The following is a 22,728-nucleotide window of genomic DNA, read 5'->3' on the forward strand; positions in this document are numbered from 1 at the left end:
AGAAGTTCCCAATATTGTTGTTCTAGTCTTTAAAAATAAGTGTTTTGCTTTAAGCAATCATTTTCTATTTGCTTAAATCTCTCTTTTTCCTTGCTCGTATCTAATAGATTTAAATATATATCTCCGTAGGGAAAGGACAACCTACCTGCGACAGTAAACCTCAAGATCATTCGATCAGATTGCCGCAGGAATGCCTTCAAACAGCCACGGGAACCACCTACTACAACGTGGGCAAGTGTGCCAATACCAGATGCAGCGGCAAACTTGGCTCGGACCTACAGTGCAAGGACAAGTTGAATTTCTGCTGCGGAGTGCAGAAGATGGAAACGCGTGAGGTGCAGTGCATGGGGTACACTCTGCCAGTCAAGGTTGTGACCAAGTGTGGGTGCGAGGTGTGCACACAGCCCAAGGTCTTGGTGCGAGGCCGGGTGGTTGCTTCAGACAATGGAGAGCCGCTACGTTTTGGCCAGATCTTCATCGGGAAGGAGAATGTTGGCTTCACCAGCTACAAGGGCACCTTCACCCTCGAGGTGCCCCCAGAGACAGACAGACTGGTTGTCACATTCGTTGACCGGTTGCAGAAATTTGTGGACACCATCAAGGTCCTCCCGTTTGATCAAAGAGGAGGTTCTGTGTATCATGACATCAAAGTGATGAGGAGGAAAGAGCCAGTCGAACTGGACGCGAAAGAGCACAACGTCATTCAATTAGGAGAGGTTGAAGGCCAAGACTCCATTGGAGAGATCGTCATACCACCGAGTTCTTTTCGCAAAGCCAACGGGGAGGTCTACAACGGCACCGTCAAAGCCAGTGTTACCTTCATCGACCCGAGGAATATCTCCACTGTCTCGGCTGCGCCCAGTGACCTAAATTTTGTCAACAGTGATGGTGATATTTTCCCACTCAGGACTTACGGCATGTTTTCAGTGGATTTCAGAGAGGAGGATTCCAATGAGGTCCTGCAGACTGGCCAGGTGGAGGTTCACATGGACGCGGAGCAGATCAAAATGCCAGAGCACCTTGAGCAGATGAAGCTATGGTCTTTAAACCCAGACACAGGCCTCTGGGAGGAAGAGAGTGAGTTCCACTTCCAGAAGAACAAGCGACGGAAGCGAGAGGAGAGGACATTCTTGATTGGGAACATGGAGATCCGAGAGAGGCGCATGTTCAACCTTGATGTGCCGGAATACCGCCGGTGCTTTGTCAAAATCCGGGCATACATGAATGAGAAGTTTGCACCCAATGAGCAGCTGGAAGGGGCGGTCATCAGCTTGATCAACCTAGAGCCAATGGCCGGCTACTCTTCTAACCCGCGAGCCTGGGGGCGGTTCGATAGCGTCATTACTGGGCCCAACGGTGCTTGCCTTCCAGCTTTTTGTGATGGCCAAAGGTCAGATGCTTACACCGCATACGTCACTGCCACTCTTGGTGGAGAGGAACTAGAGGCTGCCCCATCTAGCCCCAAACTAAACCCTAATGTGGTAGGGGTCTCACAGCCCTACCTAAACAAATTGGGCTACACAAGGACTGACCATGAAGACTCCAGCCTCAAAAGAACGGCCTTTAAGATCAATTTAGCCAAACCGAACCCAAACAACATTGACGAGACCGATGGGCCAATTTACGCCTACCGGAACCTCCAGGGCTGCGAATCTGCCAGATATTCCTCTAGCCACTTCCGCTTCTATCGAGTAGAAGTGGATAAGTACGAATACAACACCGTGCCCTTCCAAGAGGGTGACCTGACCTCATGGACAGGGGACTATCTCTCCTGGTGGCCGAACCCTCAGGAGTTCAGAGCCTGCTACATTAAAGTGAGGATCAGTGGCCCTCAGGAGTACATGGTGAGGTCCCAGAACGTAGGCGGGACTCACTACCTCACTCGGGGACGGCTTTATGGCATAAGGGATGTACGCAGTGTGCGTGACGTGAATTTTTACAACACCTCTGCAGCATGTGTAGAATTCAAGTGCAGTGGGATGCTGTTTGACCAAAACTTTGTGGACCGCACGCTGGTGACCATCCATCCTCAGGGCAGCTGTAGAAGGACGGGCATGAACCATCTCCTACGCGAGTACCTAGCCAGGCACCCACCACTGGCAGAAAGCAATGACACTGCAGCCTTCACCATGCTTGCACCAGTGGATCCTCTCGGCCACAACTACGGCATCTATACGGTCACAGACCAGAACCCCAGGCTGGCCAAGGAGATCGCTATTGGCAGGTGCTTTGACGGCACATCCGACGGCTTCTCTCGAGAAATGAAATCTGATCAGGGCTCCGCCTTGTCCTTCTACTGTCAAGAGAAACCAATCACCAGGCAAAGCTTCTTCCAACGACTACTTACCTCCCCGGGGCAAACACTGTCCGAAATCCGGCAAGGCATGATGGAGAACGAGCAGCGACAAGGTCCCTCTCAAGTAGTGCCCTATCCAGCAGGGGTGCGCGGCATGTTCTCAAGTCCGGTGAGGAGGACCTCCGGTGCCGTACGGAGGAGAGTGCGACTGGGCAGCAACCAGGGCCAGAAATAAATACTCCCCGCACAGAGGAATTAATATTCCCATGCATCTCAACTTGAAGATGACAGTTTTGCTATCATTCTCCTGGCTCACAGACTCTCCCCAGACCTCCAAGTGGGACAGGAGTCAAATCCTTGGGTCACTTGAATGCAGTTCTTCACCGTATGCGTCACCATCGCAGCAGGGGCCATGAACAAGTGGTGAATCCGATAGGGCGAATTGGTTGAAAAGGATTTGCAAACTAAGCTATTATCTTTAACAGCTAAAAGTAGGACTGGGTCAGAGCCGAAACCATGCCAGAAAAAAAATCCCAATTTCCATGCAAGACTTGACCTTTGCCCAAGCATCCGGAAAATTGTTTTTCATGGACATGGAGTTTTGGGAGGGCAGAACTGCTTTAGTAAGGGTTCCCATTGAAAGGGTGCCCTTAAATGTGAATTTTCTGGGAAAAAAAGACTCATTCAGAAGAAAGCAACATTTGTACAGACACTTCAGATGCCATAGAGGAGATAGGGACCGAACCTTGCTTGAAAACCTTTCTTGCTGCCTTCATGTATCCATCTTTCTCTGCTTTCTGGTCAAATTGTTTGTAAGTTTGCAGTTCTGTGATTTTGTCCATGTTTGGCTGGATAGTGATTTTAATCTTCATTTCGTTTTGGAGGGCCTCTTCCATGGGGGAGAGGGAGGAGATAGTTCACAATATTGTGGTCGAAATATTGACCTGCCACCGTATCATGTACACAACATCCCCTACCTATGCATCATCAGGGGAACCAGATGTGCCCAACATCCCCAACCTATGCATCATCAAGGGAACCGGATGTTGAGTTAAGAATAGTAAACCTAGACACCCCTAAATAAACAAACCATGATGATATAGTGGGAATCAATATTGTGGATGCAATATTTTGTGTCGGTCAATATTTCTACTGCGACATTGTGACATACTACCGCTCAAACAGCACACAATGTCCACATTTTGACTAATACTGTAGGGTGGTGGCTATGACGACAGATAGCCAGCACACATGCCAAGCGAAGCTTACCCATATGCAGTACCAGGGGTGAGCAGTAATGTTTTAGCCAAGAGCAACCTGTACATGTTATTTTGTGGTTTACAATTAATGTGTGGGCCTAGAATTCCCAACAGGCAAAGTGTGTTGTCTAAGAAGTCATGATTCATCTGTATAGTATGTAATCACTTGGATTTTTGGGCCTGCAACGCTACTCTAGAGGCCAGCCATATGCAAATGTGACTTGGGGCAGCCTGAACCAAATGGCACAGTGAGCACCGAAGCGAAGTCTGATCTTAAGAGCCACACTTAGGCTGTTTCACTTGGGAAAAAAAAAAAGTGAAATGCTTGAACTAATCTCAGCCACTGGGAATTCCTTAAGCCTAATTCAAGTCTGTTATTTTAGGGCAGAATATGGTTAGGCAATCTCACACTCTGGGCCAACTAGGCACTGCATTATACTACGTCCAAACTGGATATGTCAGAAGTTGGCCACTTAGACGTCATTTCGTAGGTACTTAGCAGACGTTTCCCTAGTTGGGATGCTCTGGCTTGGAAAGCTTGCACATAACCTATCCCCATCACCTAAATCCGCCCGCTTCCCAGAAATCCTGCCATTTTTCACCATCTAACCCTCTTTTGTGCTTGCCGTATAGATCGCCTCCACGAAGGCCCTTTCATCTGAAAACACTCTTATGTGTATATTGTTCATACTTTGAACTCATGTACTGTACGTCTCTAGAGTGTGCTGGCCACACTCGCTGCCTCCGAGACTTATATGTAAGTATATCTATATATGTACTCGGGACCTTGGGGTACATTTGAAGCAGTAGACTCAATAGGCCTCCTTAGAGTTTCGCACACTCGGTCACATTTGTGGCTAGTGAGCCGCAGCTATCCCAACTAAGAAGACAACAAATGGACTTTACTATTTCCGCTTATTTTGGGTACTGGGCTGTATAAAGAAAGATAAAGTGATGAGACACACAGTGGGCTTACCACCGAAGGACCTGTAACCTGGTCAGCACCATCTCCGATTAGGGAAGGCGGCTCCAGCCGACACCTGTCAGAGTTCTTTAAAAGGAGCACCATTGAACCAGGTAATTAGAACACTTTTTGTAAAGTGCTGAGAGGCATTCCATCTTGTTTAAGTCAGAAAGAAAGCAGCTTCATTCTGTTATTGCTCACATGGTCAATATCTATTTACTTTTAATAAACAGATGGCTATTTTTGTCTCTTGTATATGGAATAAAAACAACTAGATTTCCTCACGTTTCGCCCTTGGCTGAGCTTCCTCAAGGCCCATATAATCACCATTTCTCCCCTTACAATTACAACCCTCTCATTCCCAAAGGTAATTAAAAAAAAGAAGGAAGTGGTGTAGTTAATCTTTAATAATATTCCCCCTGACTAATTACATGCAAATGGTGACACGTTTTTCCTTTAAATGATATTATTGACATGACTTTTTCCACAGTTTTTGGAAAACATAAAATTATTGTGCATCTTCAAAATCAAGAAAATGTCTTAAAGCAATGGATGGAAGTTAGAAAAGAGAAGGACATTGAAAAACAGAGGGCTCTTATTGGTGTGTGAGCAAGAGAGTTAATCAACACATTTAACGGGCCAATATTCACACTTCCTAGCCTCAGGTATACTTATAAATGTTATTGGTGTTCACAGAACATGTCTTCTCTGCCATCAATAAAAAATATACTATATGAGCTGATCATTTCTGGGGAGACTACCGTGATCTGATGCGCCAGACTCTGCAGAGATGAAGGCCCCACGGGCGACTGATCCAGCTTCATCGAATTAAAATTAAATTGTGCCGACTGAGCTGGAGTCTAGCGCTTAGAATAAAAAAAAACTAAAGTTGTCCATAGATATGATCACAACACCCTTCTTGAATTAAACAACAACAGGCAACCTAGTTCTTGCTGATCCCTTGAGTAAGGTATTGTAATATGTGGACAAGCCATCTTCTACAAGACCCGAACTACGGGTGGATACGGGAACCATCACTGTGCTGGATGACGCCATCGAGGAGCGTTTTATTGTACCAGAAGTAGGCAAGATAACAGAGGGAACACTCCTCGATTTCTCAGCTGCCAGCCGAATCAGGGACCACGAGGTCCTGTTGAACAGACATTATGATTGGACAGCTTGGTCTTGTATGACCTGAGAGTGTATCCACTCAAATCACAGTCGCTGCTTCCGAGGGATCAACATCCTGAAGCGACTATGCGAAGATGGTTCCAATGTTCATATACTTAAACTGATAAAGACGATGGAGATATATGACAATGGCCCAAACGGTCACATCTGATTGGACAGCAAACTAGCACTCTAGGCGAAACACCACCAGATGTCTACAACACAAACCAGTTGATAGGGGAAAAGTCCTAAGCCCGACGGCCTGGTTCTGGGAAGGGCAGCCTGGACAATTTTATGTTTGAGTTGCTCACAAGATTTGATACTCCCCAACCACTTAATCACAGGGTGCTTTAAACCTGAGTATTATATGGTAGAAAAGTCCTTGCTCAGGATAATCGCCCCTTCATCCGAGCAGCCAAGGGCTTGGACCTTTAAGGTCCTCGTGAAGGAGCAGCTAGATTATTGCAAACTTATCGACTCTGCACTAAAAGAATACATTTCCAGATACAGTCAGAAATTTGGCCAAACCATGGAACCGCTCAAGAACCTGTACTCTGCTTTACAAGTCAACTCTCTCAAGTACCCAGAAGATGAAGCGCCATTTTGCAAAACAACAAAATAAACAAGTAGATAGTTAATCCTGCATTGTCACATGTCAGAAGATCACCCGGTCATTACTTTAATCAAAAAAAATACAGGACTACAAGGGGCCGGGAAGGTAGGAAACATATGATTGGTTAAGGCACTCACATCTGAACATGGGAAAATAATAGGCTTCACACTGAGCATGGAAGGCACTGTACAAATATCAATAACATGTAATATTACATAATGCAGCATCAGTATTGTTCTGTCTCTGAACATAGCTTGGCAGGATAATGCATCTGCTGTTCAGGTGCCTGCGGTTGGCCCATCATCTGGTCATTTGTTTGCCCATCTCCCTTGGGGATAGCATGGGGGTCCTGCAGCGGGTGCTGTGGTTGGACGCTTTCCTGAATAGCTCGGGCGTCAGGCCTTTTCTGCGTCATAGACTGTTTGCACTCTGAGGGGGGTGTTCAACAAGGGTGACCACCTCCCAAAATGTCATCCCGACACTGTTTCCGGTGCTTGACTTTTCATCAGCAAATAACTGATATCAGGTGTGAAATAAACAAATAGGGGTCTGATCGAGAGTTTGGCGGATGGGACACTCCGACACAAACGAGGCGGACGTCCGGTCAGTTGTATTATAAGTCCATTATATCCTACAGCACTTGTAAAATGGCAGACGGGATATCCATCACATTTGACATATTATTGGGCAGAAGAAGTCTAAATAAGGCCTTTGGTCAATGAATACCAACCAAGACTACAATACCCAGAATGCATTAGGTCATGACACTAAAACTCAGTGTGGAGTTAGCATCCATTCTCGCTTGGAGTGAGGTAATCACCTTAACTGTCCCAGATCTGTGCTCTATAAAATGTCAGTATTTTTCTGTGATGTCTCTTTTCTAAGTATGTGGGAATGTTTTACACAGCAGTCTCCATTTGTTGCAGGTCTGGTCTGATTAAATCAACCCACACTGGTGGTTTTTTGCTTTTTGGTGTTCACAGGGTTGGTGCTTTCATCATATATACAGGACTACAGCTACCAGCATGCAAAGTGATATACACAAAATATGTTAGTTTTGACTTTGGAGAGGTTGAAAGCAGGCTTTATTAAAGGCCAGTCTCAGTTTGTCTTTGGTACTCGTGAGAAGTTGACCTGGTTACGTCAGACCTGAGGTTTATCCCATGTCTTATTGAGGCCAGGAGGTGTGAAAAATCCCAGCAGCAGCTGAGATGGGTCCTAAGACCCCAGAAGGATGTAATGCCATAACTCTGTCCAAGGGCTGCTTTGCACATCAGAGCTCATTTAAGCTGTTTCAGTGCAAGGAGACAAGGGCCCCCTGTTCATTGCCCTGGTGGAAGCCCTGCCGAATCCTGTGCAGGCAATGCAGACTGACATTTTCAATTACAAATTAACCATTTCCCTTCCTATTTTTTTATGGTGCATTTACTTTTTTTTTTAAACAATCCTTAGTAGAAATGTATTTTTGCATCTTGAAAAAGTTGGAAATGTCATTAAATGTTTATCAGTGTTTTATTAAATCTGTTGGGTTTGGTTGATATTTTTAATTCATTTTAATTCAGGTAAATTTCCCATGCAATTTCTTACGCAAATTCCTAGTGTCACGCGGAGCACTGATAGCCAAGCCCAGATGCGTAGCCAACAATCCTTGGAATTATTGACTTGTAAACAAATATTTATAATTGAAAAACCCAAAACTACAAAATGTGCCTAGCCTCTTGATGATGTCTTCTATCAATACCCAGTGATTTCATTTTCTTTCACTGATTTCAATATTAGGGTCATTCGCTGATTTATATTTCAGGAATATATTCTGATTTAATTTGTGTCCACGTCCCCGATTTCTCTTTTGTGGTACCCTTTCTGCTGTCTCTTTAATGAGATTCCTAATTTTGATTTTATGGTCACTCATAATTTACCTTTCATGATCACTCTCATGAATCGCTGACACCCACATTTTTTTCATTCATTGTCATCTTCTAAGTTCTTTCTAATTCTCCATCAGATTTCTCTGCTGTGGCTACCTCCGATTTCTCTTTCAGTTCCGCACTGTTTTCTTCTCTTCAGTAGTCGCTCACGGATTTGAATCCCATGATCACCCCGTTTTTCTCTATCATGTTCTACCTGATTCCTTATTTTTAGTAAAAAAGACTCAATAAATGTCTTTCATTTCCCTCTACTGGTAGCTATTTCGTGATCATCTTTTGGTTTCTCTTCAGTGGTCACTCCACATATTTTCTACATCATGGTCACCCGTGATTTACTTTTCATGATCACTCCCATAATTGACAGCCTTGCACAGGTTTTTCTTTCATTCTCATCTTCTGACTTCACCTTAAACTCTCCATCTAATTGTCTCCCATTTTCATGCTATGAATTCATGACCGCTACCCTGATTTAGCTTTAAGGTTACTCCTCATATATTATTCTCGACTACTTTCTTAATTTATCTTTCATGGCCATCCACTGATTTCTCTTTTATTATCATCTATTGTTTTAATTTTCATTGACACCCGCAAATCTCACATTCTTTGCAGTTCCTCTTCCAAACACCAATTTGCTTCTGGCTTTCACTCGTATTCTCTTTCATGGTCGCCTTCTGATTTCACTTTCAATGTCATCCATTGATTTTTCTTTTATTGTCACCTATTTTCTCTTTCAGCTCCAATCCTGGACTTATCGTTCATGCTAATCTGATTTCTGTGTCTTGGTCACGCCAAGATTTCTCTTCCATTTTGACCAAACTGATTTTCTGTTTTGATCCATACTCGATTTTAACTTTAATGACACCACTCTGATTTTTTCTTCATGGTCACCCCTGGTTTTCCTCTCATTGTTACCCCCTTTTTTCCCCTCCTATGGTCACCCAATGATTTCTCTTTTATGGTCACCCAATGATTTCTCTTCCATGATCACTTGCTGATTTGTTATTAATTGCCTCCCCCAGATTTCCTTTTCTTTGTTATTCTCTAATTTCTCCATCATGGTCATATCCAACTTCTATCTTATGGTCATGGTTTAATTTATCTTTCAAGACTTCACCCTTCCTTTATCTGTGTGGTTAACTCCTTGATTTCTCTTTCTTCATCACTTCTGATTTCTGCTACAACTCCCTGATTTCTCTTTCACCGTCTCTGCTTTTGGCTAATTTCACTTTCATTGTGAACCTTGCTGTCTGTCAAATTATAACCTCTTGATTGTTCTTCAAATTCAACCTCAGCACATGTTTTGCAGCCACGGTCGCCTCCTGATTTCGGTGTCATCTTCATTTATGTTTCTTTCATTTCATTGCCCTGATTTGCATTCCAAGGGGTGCAGTGATTTCCCTTTCTTGGGTTCCCTTTGATTTCTTTGTCATTGTTACTCAATGATTTCTCTTTCAATGTACCCTCTGATTAATGTTTTATTTCCATCCTTGATTTCCTTCTTTTTGACCCACTCTTATCTCTTCCACCTCCTTTTGCTCTAAACAAGATTTATTGGCTTTTAGAATAATTTCTGCTTATGATCATTTCATCTTGTCTCTTCCATGGACTCTCAATGAATTCTCTTTTATTGTGCTCCACATGCTCACCGGTCACTTTTAAGAGGCCTTGCTTAGAGGCCCTCCGGTTTGTAAGGACCGGTTCATATGTTTTTAGAAAACATGCCACATTTCTGGAAAATCAGGACTTTAGCCACACATCTACTTGAGGATGATGTCTTGTGATTCAGGGGTTTGGAGAGTGTAAGGTATGTGAAGTGGCTTTTTTGTTACACGCAAACACCACAACACCAGGTGAAAACAAAGTTCAGTTTCTTTTTAAACCAAATATGTTTTCTAAAGTAAATGACTGAAAAATAAGTTGCTCCAAAAATTGTTTTAGAGAATACTTTCCGTCTTCAGAGTTGAAGAGAGACAAATGTGCCACCTGTCTCTTTTTTAGAAGAAATTGGGTGCTTTCTTGGTAGATGGATAGATAAATAGATAGATAGATAGATAGATAGATAGATAGATAGATAGATAGATAGATAGATAGATAGATAGATAGATAGATAGATAGATAGATAGATAGATAGATAGATAGATAGATAGATAGATAGATAGATAGATAGATAGATAGATAGATATTCTTTTCGAAACTGGAGCAGCGTTGGAGCAGCCTTGATGGATATGGGAAGTAGTTCCAGATCACGGGTGCATAGATGGAAAAGGCCTGCTGTCTTGGGTTTTTCTTTTTTACACTTCTTGGTATGCAGTCTGATAGTGTCCGGGCTGCGGATGTGCCAAGAACCAAGAAGAGGCGCCAGACTTGTCATAGTGCCCAGAAACATGTGAGCGCGATTCCGTGACACAGCACCTTCTTGTCATTTCCTCTTTCTTCTCAATATGGCCAGCCAGAGGGAGGGGCCTGGGAACTACAGATATTTGGCTTTGTAATTTAGGGACATGCTGTGGATTTTTTCTGTTACAGCAGCATTCCAGATTTTGAACCAGGCGGTGCCGAATCATGGGGCTGTTCTAAGATCCGAAATGGAAATATTATTAACCAGTGAAATGCCATGACCTGGCGACTCGGACAGTGCCATTCAACAGTCTACCATGGTCATCATTGGCTTTGCTTTTTCACAACAGAAGCAGACTTTAGGGTTTATCTTTGGTGAGGAGTGAGGTACCATTGTATATATCTTCTGTCCCATATCTACAGCAGTGTATTCTGAGGAGTGAAGTATTATTGGAGACACAGAGCAAATGCATGGTAGAATATATCCAAGAGTTTGAGAATTTTTATCTTCCCATTTTCACAAAAGTCAATTAAAATTTCATGAAATTATGCTTTTAGAAAAAAAAATATTTTGCCAATATCTTGTGTGACTTTTTTTATGTGAGCACACACTTTTAGTTAAAAAAAAAAAGTCTTGTGATCTATCGGTAAGAGACTGGTTTACCCCCCAAAAATCTCTGAAAGAGACATTTTCAGCACACGCTAGTCGCCAGCAGCCAACACCAAATTGTATAATGAAAATATTTTTTAAATTCCAAGAATTTCATAATACAAATTTCAGGAATTTTGTAGATTTCGCATGCTTAATTAAAAATGTGCCCCAACCTAGATATATCCCTCCATGTTTGTAGGCAATGCAGAACGTGAGACATGAAGCAATGAATCAGCACATCTGCCCAATAGCTTCCCAAGAGTCAGCAAAAACCTCTTTTCCATAACATTGCCGCCTTGTTGTATAGAAAACCTTCTCCGTAGCATCATCGATGGACTTGTTGCCAACTAGCACAAAGTGCAAAGTTTGAACTTATGCCATAACCAGTACTGTCACAGGGAAAGTGAGTCTTGTATCACGCAGGCGATGTCTGTAAATATGGCTAGATTGTTCACTCCGAGCAAGACCCAACAACTGAAAGTTTGTGTTTTGACCGTTGTTTTGAGTTAAGTTTCTGTTCTTGAAATGTCACGTGAAAAGAGGTAACAAAGAGGCATGACCCATTATAAAATAAGCTTTGGCAAGCATGAATTTTTGACGTAGGTCTATGGTAAGAAGGAAATAGAAGAAGGACTATCTTCCCTTAATTCATGATGTTTTAATCCCTAATTTGAGGTATCTCCAGTTGATGAGGTTGAAGGCCGTCTGTGCGTTTAATTTGAGTTGGGGCAATTCATGATCTTCTGTGTGTTGGTGGCCTGGGCAGATGAGGATAATGACTCTATGTATGTTATGCATCCCACATATATGGTTTGCACTTTGCCTACACTGCGGACACATAGAACGGATCCATTCAGCTCAATAAACTTTCCGGTAAATGTTAGCAATGGGTCTGCAATGTCTTCATTAGTAGATCTTTTAGTGGATTTTTATGAGTGGGGTTTAGACATGATTCTAGTTTTAATGCTGAATTTCAATATGTTCGAGGCATATGAGCTGCAGATTACACACTGTGCATAGATGGCCACCTAGTGTTAGGCCCGGATGTTTGCAGTTAATTTGGTAAACATTAAGGGACTGATAACGATATGGCCTGCAAAGGCTCCAACCTGTGGTCTGATCATTAGGGCCGCATAGTAATGGGCCGCTCAATTTCATTTTCGACCACCTCACTATGTTGGAGGCGGTCAGAAAGGAAACTGGCTGGCCATTCCGGCTATCTTCCGATGGGCTCGAGAAGCCCATCTGCCCGTCGGAAGCCGGCAAGTAATCTCTAGGGCGGGTCTTTCTGCCCTTGGAATTACGATCACGGTTTCCGACATGGTTTCCATTGCGGCCTGTCCGACATGGATACCATGCCGGAAAGCGTGTTTGGAGGGCCCCAGCTGGGCCCCCTTTGATGCATGGCCTCCGGTTGGAGGCTGAGGGGGCACCTATGGTGCCCACCTGTTGATCCCTGCACCTTGTGACAGGCGCTTTGAGGGGTGCAGGGATGAACCGCACCACCTAATAGATGGAGCCATTAATATGAAATCCTAATATTGGCTTTGCAGAAAATTCTGTGTTCACCACACATACAGGTACAAAACATGTAATTGTTTCATTGATAGTAAAAAAAAAACTCAATGTTTCACAGAGACTGAAATTGAAATAGTATAACCTATCTATCCGAGCCAACAGCAATGCACATGTACTTAAAACAGGAATATTAGTAGTGCTTAATTTGAGATGGGTATTCAAAGGAGGGGATTGGCCCAGCAAGGTTGGGGAAGGAAGGCAGGGCCGATTATTGCTAAACAAAGAAGATGAGCCTTCACAACCACTTAGTTTGAACAATTATTTTGAATGGAAATAAACGCAAATTAATCCGTTATTCCTAGCCTTTGACTTAGGCTACTTTAGTATTTAATTATTCAACATTTTTGTAAAGAGAAGGACATGTAATCAACTCAACAGAGAATACATTTTGATGATATCCTGCTAGAAAAACACAAAGCAACTAAACAGATAACAAATCAATTATACCATTTACAGAAAAAAATATACACAAAAATCACAAATCTTATCCATAACAGCAACTATAGCGTGTAGTGATCTAATCAACTACCTGACGAAAACAGTTGAAACATGATGAAACCATTCTTGCGTGTTTACACAATTCATAACACAAAAAAATGCAACTGTTATGAGTACAATTACAAATTGATGCAAAGATTTCTTGTCATTCGAGATTCAAGCTGTACTTAATATAGTGGCCGACGCGTTTCAAGTCTCGGTTTTTGGAATTACCGGACTCTCATCAGGGCTGGATGAGTCTTTAGGGAGTAAGCCAACTGTTTACAAGAAAAAACAAAAAAACTAATTGGAACTATTCTTCCCAGACAGTCTATAACACAAAGCAGTTATTTAAACGTAAAAGAATACTTCATACCTGGTCAGTGACCAGCGAGAGTTATGCGTCTCAAGTTCAGCGTTGGTGGAACACTTTGTGAGCCAAAATCATAACGAAAATCAGTTCAAGTGGACTGTTCTGGCCACAATTGACTCTAAACATGGATCAGTGTGCGTGGACAGTGCCTTACTACGCAAAGAGGCGTACTTAATCATGAAGTTCGACAGCATAAACAAATGTATTCTCTGTTGAGTTGATTACATGTCCTTCTCTTTACAAAAATGTTGAATAATTAAATACTAAAGTAGCCTAAGTCAAAGGCTAGGAATAACGGATTAATTTGCGTTTATTTCCATTCAAAATAATTGTTCAAACTAAGTGGTTGTGAAGGCTCATCTAATTTGAGATGGGGCCACCTGCAATCATATTGGGGACCAGCACGTAGACATGTACCAAAAGCAAGAGAGGGAAAAACACACAAAGCAAAAAGACAGAGGAAGAGATAGATGGAAAACTGTCACAAAGGGAGGAAGCAGGACACGGAGTGTGTGGGAGTGGATTAAAGAGGCATGAAGTGGCTTAAAGACTATGCAGCCTTGGTCTTTGGCGCAACGCATTTATTTGCAGCAGCCACTGTCTTCAGAACTCATCCTTTTACAAATAAAGCACTGGAGATTGGAATCTCGCGCTCATGAGTGAACGTTCCTATGTGATTTCATATCAAAACACTTTCATGGAATACTATTACCAAGAAACCATTTCACCTAAACAGTTTCATGGAAATTTGCAGGATGAAGGGCATTTACCATTTCACAGAAATCAATTCATAGAGAGCATTTTATTTTAAATTGGCGCGTGCCCGCCTATTTATGGTGTGAATGCAGGAGTTGCAGGTCTTACTTCTACAAACATTTTTGTCACAGGAATTTATTTCAGTGCTTAACTTCAGGAGACAATATGTTTCATTGTTAAAGAATTCCTTTGGATTCTTTAAATTCACGGACCCTAAACACTATAGATTCCTGACCCCCTCGCATCCCCAAAACACAAACTATCCCTGCCCTCTGAAAGCCCCTCACTATGCCTAAACTACAACCACGCCTCACCCCTAAACCCCACCTATTCCTGAACCCTAAAAATCCTCACTAGACTCATTTGCATACCCTTAAAATCCACCTGTCCCTGACCCTATAACATCTCACTACCCCTAAACTCCATACATTTCTGAACCCTAGAAACTCTTTTCTAATCCTAATCCCCAACCATCCTTGAACCCCAAAATCCTCACAACACCTAGACATCACCCATCCCTTAACCCTAAAAATCCCTCACCCTCAAAACTCTACCCATCCCTGAACCCTAAAAGCAACTATCTATATCTAAACTCCACCTGTTCCTGAACCTGTAAAACCCTCACCAGCCTCATCTCAACCCATTCTTTAACCCTAGAACTCTTCCTGCCCATCAACTTCACCCATCCCTGACTCCCAAACCTCTCACAACCCCTACAATCTACCCATCACCTGACCTTAATATCCCTCGTCACTCCAAACAACACCCCCTAAGACCCACCCCAACACCACTCTACTCATCCCTGAACCCTAAATATCCCTCACTACCCAAAACTCAATCCATTCCGGATCCCTAAACAACCTTTACTACCTCTAAAGTCCACCCATACCAGAACACTTAAAAACCCCTTCCTACGCCTCAACTTCACCCAAAACACCCCCTCGTCAGCCCTAAACTCTTCGCATCCCAGAATCCAGAAACCCCTCACTATTCATAAACTCCACAAAAGTTTCATGTAATTTTGGATTTTTCCTTACAATTATCTTTTTTTGAAATATTTCCATTCATTTTGGATGTATTTGTATTTCCTTAAAAGTGCGTTTTCTTAAAATTGGTGTTCCAAGATGTGGCTCCCTCCAGAGCAGACTCTTACTTTTTGTTTTTCAATTAATTCGCATACATCAATGGTAAACCCCTTGTCATCTCTATAAGTGAAGCCACTTGCATACCGGATGTTTTATTTTTGGCTGAGCAGGGTTAGAGGGAGGTTGGTTCCTGTCTCTCATTGCCATCTAGAAAATGCATCTGTTACTAATCAAATTAATAGACGATTCTTCCCAAAACCCTTCAAGTTTGATGTGGCACTCAGCAGCTACAAACGTTTATTGCAGTTTGTTTTCATTTTGCGTTTATCTTAGACATTCATACAAATAGAATAAGAATAATAGGAGAGTTTATTTCGCAGGGGGTGCGCCTAGGCTTTCCAGTTTGTTCCATTTATTGCTGAGGCCATGATTCCACGCCTGGTCTTTCATTTAACAAAGAGTGCATTCTGGGAGTTGTAGTTTTGGTTCACTTCAGAATAAACAACTACCCTGAAACATTAGATTAAAATGGTTTGTAGAAGAAAAGCACTGCATGGCGCATTCACCAAGTCACCATGGATTCACAAGTGTTGTCATTATTTTGTTTTTAATATATAAAGGAAGCATTTGCAACAGAAGTGCTCTGCATTTCAACCAAGGTGGGAAATTGAAACATTATCAGAGTGGGATTTTACAAAAAGACAAATGGTGGTGTGTAAACAATTTACTTTATATTAAACCTTTCATATTCATATTCAATTATCAATTTGGCGATTGCATATTAGTGAATAGCATTAAAAAAGTCTGCACTCCCATTTTTTTAAAAAATAAGGTACAAGTAATTTGTTTGCCTGCCTTTTTCACCTTTCTTCCCACACCTTCGTTTATTTCATTTTTAATCTCTGCCACACCACTTCCTATAAGCCTCGGCTCCCAATACCCCTCACCTGTTTATTTCTCCTCTATACGGTCTTCGAGCTCCTTTGATTGTTGCCTTCCTTGCTTCCTGTTCCTGTGTGGCTGTGAAAGACATAGAAAACAGACTGTAGTTTCTCATTTTTGGGGGGAAAACTCACACCCAGAACCTTCTGTCTGCGACCCTTTCCTCCGAAAACATAATATACTTCCAATTTCCAGCTATTTAAATGTTGTAAAACACTTTTGATGACTTAGCACAGGATTTAATTCATATCCAGCACATCTTTTTCTGAACATTTTCAGATAATAAAGCAAAAATAATTTTCACAATTTGGTAATTCGCCTAAATATAGATTTGCCACTTTGGGGACGAAATGAGCAGTAGCCATTGGTAATTTGAGGCTATAGAGAAAGAGAGATTTGCTCAGAATCACATTATTATTTTTAAGTGGCGACCAGATGGAAGGTGAGCAGCAAAGTCACTTGCAGAGTGATGATTTATTCACATTATTACATGTGGTTGTTGTGTGTGTATATATATATATATATATATATATATATATATATATATATATATATATGTGTGTGTATATATATATATATATATATATATATATATATATATATATATATATATATATATATATATATACACGTGATGTGTTACAGGATGTATCTGTGGTCACTGTGAGGGGTGAAAGTGCTGCTAGATTAGGAGGGGACCACAAGGAGGACTTCTGGGATTCTTAAAGTCTGCCCGCTCGGCGCAGTGAGATCCCAAATCCTTCCTGCAGACACCTCCTAGCCCGGCCTCACCTTCACCCCTCACAGTAACCGACTGTACATTCCCACTGGGAATGGGGGAGATTTTGGGCAGTTTGGTTCGGAGTGTAGTCCAGTAAATAAAGCAAAAATTCCTCCCAACAGAAACACTCCTCACCCAGGTCAGTGGGCTAACAATTAGCCAAGCGGCCACCGCTGTTTGGAGCCTCACGAACGATTCTGGGCAAAAGACAAAAATGCAACCAATGACCACCATAGATCCCATATGACTACTAACCTCCCCTTCAGGAGTGCCACAACTAACACACTCACTGCAACACATGCCCATGGCCAGGTTCCGTCTTGATATAAGATGTGTGATTCTAAAATGAAAACAACTATCGTGTGGTGCTTTTGATTCTTGTCATAGTCAGAATCTTTCCCTGAGGCACCAACTCCCATAGTTTTCGTCTATAGTGATTTGTGGTAATACGACATTCTAACAAAATTTCCTTAGTGCTTTCGCCTCAGACTTCATTGTGGCCCCTGGATTTAAGGTGAGGTTAGGGTTGATTAAAATAAGAGTACCGGGTGCGTGCCACGCTTCTGAAACGTACTGATGTCAGGTGTGCCTGAGAAGTGAGAAATCTTGACTGTCTGCTGCCTCTAGCAAGGTGGCACCTCACACTAATCTACATAGGTACCCTCAACGCAACTGATCCCCTCTACAACTCCTGGGCAGCGTCAGTGAGGAAGAGCCGGGCATGTGACCAACTCTGACCCAGGATTGTACTCTGGAACATAAGTACAAGAATATCGTGGCACACTAATATCGAAGCCACAATATGGTGGCAGAAAATAACGAAAGATAAGTGCACAGAGAGAAGTATAGATTTACTATTGTCAACTCCACATCTACTGATCTTAAAGCTATATGTACCATTTAGGTAGATATATAGATTTAGGTATACACACTTGTCGATATTTCAGATTCAATATTTTGTCTTCGATACTCGGTGCTGTCGATATTCTGCTTTCGATGTTAAGGGAGCACACCCTTGAAGATATATATATTGTCAAGGTACATCCATATGTGGAGTTAGATATAGAAAACCTATACTTACCTTTCAATACTTTGTCCATTGATGTTTTGTTCTCGATATTAGCGTCCCACGATATTCTGAGTTTGTTACCCGGGATCCACATCGAACCCAGATGGCGTGCCTCTAAGAACCAGAAACCTATCGAGTAGTCATCTAAAGGAGCAGTCTGTCTTCGCTTGTAATGCCCGCCATTAGAATGTTGCCGTCTACCCATGTATGTGATATTGGTGCTACATCCCCTGAGGTTATCCTTGAGGCGTCAGTCTTCACCCATTCCTATCAGTTTGATTTCCATGTAAATTCCTTACAGGTCCCAAGATACAGACAACAGTGGCCTGAGGGATACCTGGAATGTCCATAGGATTATTTCTTGATGAGATACACAGTTTTTTTTTACAGTTTTTGTCAATGTAAATATAACTGATTATTGACAGCAATAAAGGACTTTAAAAAAGTGTTTGTCTTCAATACTTGAGACCTTCTTGAGTTCCTCTCTTGTTACTTTGATTAACGTTTCGGCGCTTCTCTGGTAGGGGTTGATGCAACAAATTGTGCCTTCAGTCGATGAAGTCTATTGTGTGCGCCTTACAAAGAGGATAAGGGTCTACAATGCACTTGGCCCCTGAGCCAGGTGCAGCATTCTCTCTGTTTCTCTGGTTAGGTCCTCCACTCTTCACAGAGGCTCACACAGTAGGGTGTGTGGTGCACATATTTGTCACCATGTGACTTTTTCCGAACAACAAAATGAACAATCTTCAACTGGACGGTAAATACGGCGTCTCCGAGAGCAGCGGTAACTGCATTGCTGACACCAGGGGAATGTCTTGTAAAGACTGGATTAGACATGTCAGCATCTTTACTCTGTCAACCTGGAGCTGATGTAAACATTGTCACAACACATTGGGAGTTGTGTTGGTATAATCCATGATGGAAATGTCATGTCGTTCACAAGGAATCTGTGAATGTCAGATCCAAAAACCTAACCAAGGGAGTGGGGATTCTGCTGCATGTCCAAAAAAAGACCCCTGTCATAAGAAAAGAAAAAATATTTTCGTGAACACCCCCTCACTCACCCAGGTTTGCCCCTGGTGCAAGTGATGTTAAAAACGCCTCATGATCTGCCCGCTGGAGGGGCTTGTCGTCACACCTTAGTCAAAGCATACATCCGTCCAATCACACCTACTGGTACCCGGGCGGACCAAGAGGGACAGTATTGCCTAAACATAAATACTACGAGTCCGATATTAAACCGTATGCATTTTTAACTTTGGTGTTCACACATTAGGTGTGCTTTCTTTATCATAGGTTTTCACAAAGAGTGGCATGCATGGAGCTGGTCCCCATGTGGTCCTGAAGAAGAGGTTTAGAGGATACCTCGAAACATGTCGACCGAATATTACAGAGTGTACACACACTTTTTATCCATACCAACTAGGAGCTCGAATAAAATATTAGCTCACTAGCTAGGTATTTTTAACATCACTTGCACCAATCCCCTAACACTGCAGTACAGTTTTTTTCACAAAAAAGTGCTCCTACGTAGTTCTGCAAGTCGCAGCACGCCCCAAACAGCAGCTGTTTGGGATGGCCCCAATGATGAAGCATGTCACCTAGGGGCAACCCCGGGTGAGTGAGGGTTTCTCAAGAGAAGAATTTTTATTTTCTTATGACAGGGGTCTTTTTTTGCACATGTGGCAGAATCCCCACTTCCTTGGTTAGGTTTTTGGATCTGACATTCACAGATTCCTTGTGAACTATATGTACCTTGCAGGGTGAACCTAACTGTTACCTCTACATCCCCCCATTTTTGATTAGAAATTTCATTATTTATTTATTTATTTTATTTTATGCGTTTTTATATAGCACGGAATGTACCCGAAGGTGTCAGAGGGCTTCACAATAGGAACAGTAGCGTTACATGATGTCACCATGACACCAGGTGGTCCTGCTTCTAAAGAGTGGATGTTAGTCCTGAGACATTGTGCAGGTTAAAGAGTCCTTGTCATCACCAACTTCACTCTGGGTGGTGTTTGCATGGCCACAGTAAAGACTCATTGATTCAGATTTAATTTTTTGTAAAAAACAGTTTCTACACCACACCTTCCTGTGGGGAGGGGGACTGGTACATCACTCCTGCAAGCAGCATATGCAACTGGTCTGGGCGGTGGAATTTCAGTAGCCTCAGGCAGCAAAGTTTCTTGCAACAACCTAGCTTTTGCCCAAGTTTAATCAACAAAGACAGCTCAGTGTGTCTGCTCACCTGTTGCAGACACCCGCGTGTCTTCTGAAGGTCCACGTTCCACCCTTCTAAAGCCAGGCAGCCGAGTGTTGTGGATCTAGACCATAGCACAACAGTCTGTCACCCTAAGAGACGTCCCGGTTTACCACCTGCACTGTGTAGCAGAACACTAATTAATATTCATGGAAAGCTTTCAGCATCAGCATGTACTATCTGAAAATTCAATATGGCCGCCACGAGAGCGCCAGTATTTCCAATAAAAGGGGAGGTGAGCAGAGAAGGTGAGGGTCTAGTGTCAAATGGGTCTGAATGGTTGCTCAGGACACAATTTGGGCCAAGTGTACATTAACATCTGAACTTCAGTTCATCCTTCTAAGGTGGCAACTGACTGACATTGCAATCAAACGTTGCTTGTTCGGTAGGCAATGCCTTTCGATGCTGGGGTACCGGATGCAGGTGCTGCCGTTGCCACCTGCAGAAAAGCACCTCATATTTTAGAAGTTGCGACCTCTCTCCTGCTTCAGCTACCAGAGTTTAGGAGACTCACGGTTAAGGTTTTGCCTCTGGAAGGTATGTAGGGCTTGGGCAGTTCTGTCAAAGACCAGGCTCGCTGCTGAGGCAGGGCTTTCAGCAGCAAAGGCCTGTTGGGAAATCTCAGAGTTTTCCAAAATGGCCGCCCACCTGCACATTCTTGGTCAGGCCCAGACGCCTCATGTGACACTCCTGGCTTCTGCTGGTGTTTTCAAGGACTGACTTTTAATGAGGAAGACATGCATGTGTACAGAGGTCCCAGCTGGTGTCTGGCCTGTCAGCTGGTTGTCTGGTAAACATATTATCCTTGGCCACGGTGATGAGTCGTCTGGAGTTCTCTGGTACCTCAACGGTGGCTGAGACGCCTCTGCAGTGGTTTTGTGGTTTCTGTACATGGTGTTCCAATCACCCTCATGAACATTTGCAGGGAGCGGACTGCGCACGGGGTGTTTGGGTTCTGCCTGGGGGTGCTCACTGACTGACTGCATCCCACACCCTTTGTCCCTAGCTCCTCGGCTGCAATACTGGTCCTGGATAAGAGGGCCTGCGGCTTTGCGAAATGGTGGCCCTCAACAAGATGTCCGTGGTTCTGCCATCCTCTGCTAAGTGCCTTCTACTACCTACCCTCATCTTCCATCTCTGCCTGTGGCCGACACTTGTAATTTCCATATCCCAGCACCAGAGGGTGTGCTGGGTTACTTTTCCATGCAGGCCTGTTTCCCATATCCTGTGCCCAGTAGCCCTCTTCCAATACCCCTAGTGCCCCATCCCAGGACACCTATGGTCGTCTACCAGGAGGCTTACGTGGCTCTCCCAGCACGCGTATGGCTCTCTCTGTACTGTGACCGCCTTCCACGTGAAAAGATCAACTAGTCCAGGCTCCCTCACAGAGGCCAGTGCCCATCTTCCAAATGCAGTGCCTGGATACCCAGACAGGGGATTAGCAGCGCTTTATAAGTCCTGGTTGATTGATACCAAAAAAACAAAAAGGGAGAGTGAAGAGGGACTGCTCGACACGAGGTGGTCACGTGCATTCAGCTCCAGTGTTCAGCGGAGCCGCTGGGAGGCTGGACACGGCGGGCAGTGCTCCAGGAGTAGTTGCAACTACAGGCACCCCTCCCACCCGCTAAAAGGCTCACGGGGCATTACCTCATTGACAAGCAAATCACAAAGTCAGATACCTATTTAGGTATTGTATACTGTGTATGCGCTTCACATAGTTATTATTTGTACATACACATGTCTTAGATAAATCAAGCAACTGCGCACCACATTAGGAAGTGAGTGTAGAAGGGATCCTTTTGGGCCTTAAGAAGAAGCCAGGGGAGGGCTTCGAAACATGTTGACAGACATAGGAGGCACTGCTCATTGAGGCAACAAACCTCCTGCCCCATTTTTTAACAATACCAGCTCAAAGGAATATTAAAGTGTGTTAGTCCAACGAGCCAGGTATTTTTTAACTTCACTTTCTCATTCACTCCCGACCCTTCCACTCACACTCCTACACGACACATAGTTGTCTTACAACAACATTGCTCCCGCATAGTCGTTGGTCGCAGCACGCTCCGTCCTATAGCGGGGCAGGAAGACACCGATGATGAAGCATGACACCAAGGGCACTTTTGGTGTGTGAGGGGTATTTAAACAAACTATGTGTTTCTCTACCACTGTAGGAAACACAGCTAAT

At 43.2% G+C, this 22,728-nt stretch overlaps 1 protein-coding gene across 1 annotated transcript in view; it reads left to right on the forward strand.

The window, feature by feature from the left end:
* LOC147659145 (cartilage intermediate layer protein 2-like) overlaps positions 1 to 7,822 on the forward strand; it is a 67,817-nt gene extending 59,995 nt beyond the window's left edge. The window contains exon 9 of the mRNA XM_086951943.1: positions 130 to 7,822. Within this exon, the coding sequence (XP_086808069.1) occupies positions 130 to 2,531 (2,402 nt within the window). The 3' untranslated portion in view covers positions 2,532 to 7,822. The remainder of the gene's footprint in view (positions 1 to 129) is intronic.
* The last annotated feature ends 14,906 nt before the right edge of the window (positions 7,823 to 22,728 follow it).

This window comes from Lissotriton vulgaris, unplaced genomic scaffold, assembly GCF_964263255.1.
Source record: "Lissotriton vulgaris unplaced genomic scaffold, aLisVul1.2 SCAFFOLD_3189, whole genome shotgun sequence".
In the NCBI taxonomy this organism is placed as follows: Eukaryota; Metazoa; Chordata; class Amphibia; order Caudata; family Salamandridae; genus Lissotriton; species Lissotriton vulgaris.